Source organism: Pollachius pollachius, assembly GCF_949987615.1.
Source record: "Pollachius pollachius genome assembly, chromosome: 2".
Taxonomy (NCBI): domain Eukaryota; kingdom Metazoa; phylum Chordata; class Actinopteri; order Gadiformes; family Gadidae; genus Pollachius; species Pollachius pollachius.
Window position 1 is genome coordinate 45,771,654 of NC_136935.1, and position 2,508 is coordinate 45,774,161.

Below are 2,508 nucleotides of genomic sequence, written 5' to 3' on the forward strand. Positions count from 1 at the left end.
TGGGCGTGTCCACCTAGATGTGTGCTGGATAGATCAGTCTACCAGCCTACCCAGTGGACTGAAGCAAACGTTGCTCATCTATCCGTCACACATCTAGGTGGACACGCCCACCTGTGATGTAATAAAGACACAGATTTTTAAAACGGCTAATCACACCACACCTGTTGGCACGTCATGGGACCTTTAAGGTAAGAGTTAAGGGTTACTAACGACGGTGGTGCGATATAACACCTGTGTCTGATCTTCAAGCGTGGGGCTATCTTATTTTTCTACTAAGCCCAGCGGTTCTCCATGGCTCGCCTGGTGGGCGACCGGGTCAGGGTTTTGAGGTTAAGTGTCAGGTTGTTGAGTGGTACTTATCTGCTGGCCAGCTCCTTCCTGAGGCAGGACCTGAAGGAGGTGAAGCGCTCCTCAGACTTATAGCCCTGAGGAGAGAGAGAGAGGGAGAGAGAGAGAGAGAGAGAGGGAGAGAGAGGGAGAGGGAGAGAGACAGAGAGAGAGAGAGAGAGAGGGAAGGTAGACAGAGAGAGAGAGAGAGAGAGAGAGGGGAGGGAGACAGAGAGCAAGACAGAAAGAGAGAGAGAGAGAGGGAAGGGAGACAGAGAGAGAGAGAGAGAGAGGGAAGGGAGACAGAGAGAGAGAGAGAGAGAGAGAAAGAGAGGGAGACAGAGAGAGAGAGGGAGAGAGGGAGAGAGTGAGGGAGAGAAAGAGAGAGAGAGAGGGGGAGGGAAGGGAGACAGAGAGAGAGGGAGGAGAACGAGAGAGAAAGGGAGGAGGGAGTTGCGTAGATGAGCCAAGGATATGAAGCATAATGTCCCACTGACTCGCACAACCAGCCATGTTGGTACATATACATTTTAGACTGCCGTTTCTGATTGACGAGTGATGTGTGATGTCTGATCTGTGGTGGAGGCTTGTGTTCCGCAACCCTGTTCACCAACCTGTCTGTCTTTTTAATGTCTGTCAGTCTCAATGTCTGTAAGTCTTTCACACTCTCCACATAGACACAAAGTGTTCCCATAGCGACGGATCTTATACTGCTGCCCCTCACTAACTAAATTAACCTCTCCACATAGACACACAGCATTCCCATAGCATAGAGCAACTAATGTGTAACTGCTGCCCCTCACTAACTAAATTATCCTCTCCACATAGACACAAAGCATTCCCATAGCATAGAGCAACTAATGTTTAACTGCTGCCCCTCACTAACTAAATTAACTGTTTGTAACGCCACTGGCCAGCAGGGGGCAGCTAGGCTCCTTGGAATCATCATACACCCATAGGGCACAGGGGCACACCACACACACGCACACGTGTGCACACACACACACACACACACACACACACACACAGACCCACCCTGGCCCCGCGGTGCAGCCGGTCCTTCATGATGCCTATGAACTCTTTGTAGGACAGCTGGTCGTCGTGGTCCACGTCAAATATCTTGAAGATGGTGTTGACCAGGTGGCGTGTCAGCTTGAGCCCCGTGGCCACGAACACGGCCCGTGCAAACTCATCTGGGGGGGCCACTGCTAGTTAGTCATCATTCTGGAGGGTCATTAGGTATTACAGTTGTACTCAGTCGCTTTGGTACATTTCTCGAATCATCCTCAACATTTGCCAAACAGTAAATGCATTTCTCAAAACAATTCGTACAAATAGCAGAACACCACGGATTACCTGCAAAAGCCAGTCTCTTGCTCAAAATCCTTAGTTCATATCTCAAAAGTAAATATCTGTGTCAATGAACATGTCAGTGCCATCAGAATGAAAAGTCCTTGGGTCATTGTGTACGGATAAGACAGTCAAAACGCTTAGTCATGTTGTCAATATGACAGTGTACTCTGGAGGGATGTTCTGATGTAAACTATGGCCAAAGTTTTGAAGACAATTATTGTAAATTTTAAGTTAAAACTTAGTGTATGTGGTAGATCGATTGCAAGAGACTGGACAAGAATTACATCAATGCTTTTACTGTTTGTACTGTTATTTGTTGACAGACCATGTCATTGCGATACAGAAAGGAAAAGACAGCACTGCATAGCACAAAGAAAAATGAAAAAAACAAGAAGAAACTAGAAATGTGAACATATGACAATCTCCTTAGGGAAAACTGTCCATGCAGTGCTTTAGTGTATAGAAATATGCTTGACATATTATGGCAACTTGTTCAACCATTTTGCATGTAAAGACTTATGCAATGAACTAATGCCTAAATGTTATGGGGGTGAGACTATTCAATAGAGACCCATCACAATACATTTTGATCAACATGGCATAAGCCATTGATAATGTAGGAAAGAGCAGAGAATTGTACATAATCGTTACATGGATGTACCAAAGCATTTGCAACTTATTCAAAGAAATGCGAAACTGCTTTTTTGATGTGTACAAGTGACACAATGATGTGAATATTGAACAGGTAGTTTTCAGAATTTCAATTCTGATCTGAGAAATGTACTAAAGCGACTGAGAAAAAACGACGCAACATATGTGGTGCTTACA

At 45.4% G+C, this 2,508-nt stretch overlaps 1 protein-coding gene across 2 annotated transcripts in view; it reads right to left on the reverse strand.

The window, feature by feature from the left end:
- Positions 1-356: 356 nt before the first annotated feature.
- Positions 357-2,508, reverse strand: part of micu3a (mitochondrial calcium uptake family, member 3a) — a gene marked incomplete at both ends in the record, with an annotated part of 17,976 nt that continues 15,824 nt past the window's right edge. For both annotated transcript variants that reach the window (XM_079730802.1, XM_079730801.1), the window contains 2 exons: positions 357-425; positions 1,363-1,520. In XM_079730802.1, the coding sequence (XP_079586928.1) occupies positions 357-425; positions 1,363-1,520 (227 nt within the window). The remainder of the gene's footprint in view (positions 426-1,362; positions 1,521-2,508) is intronic.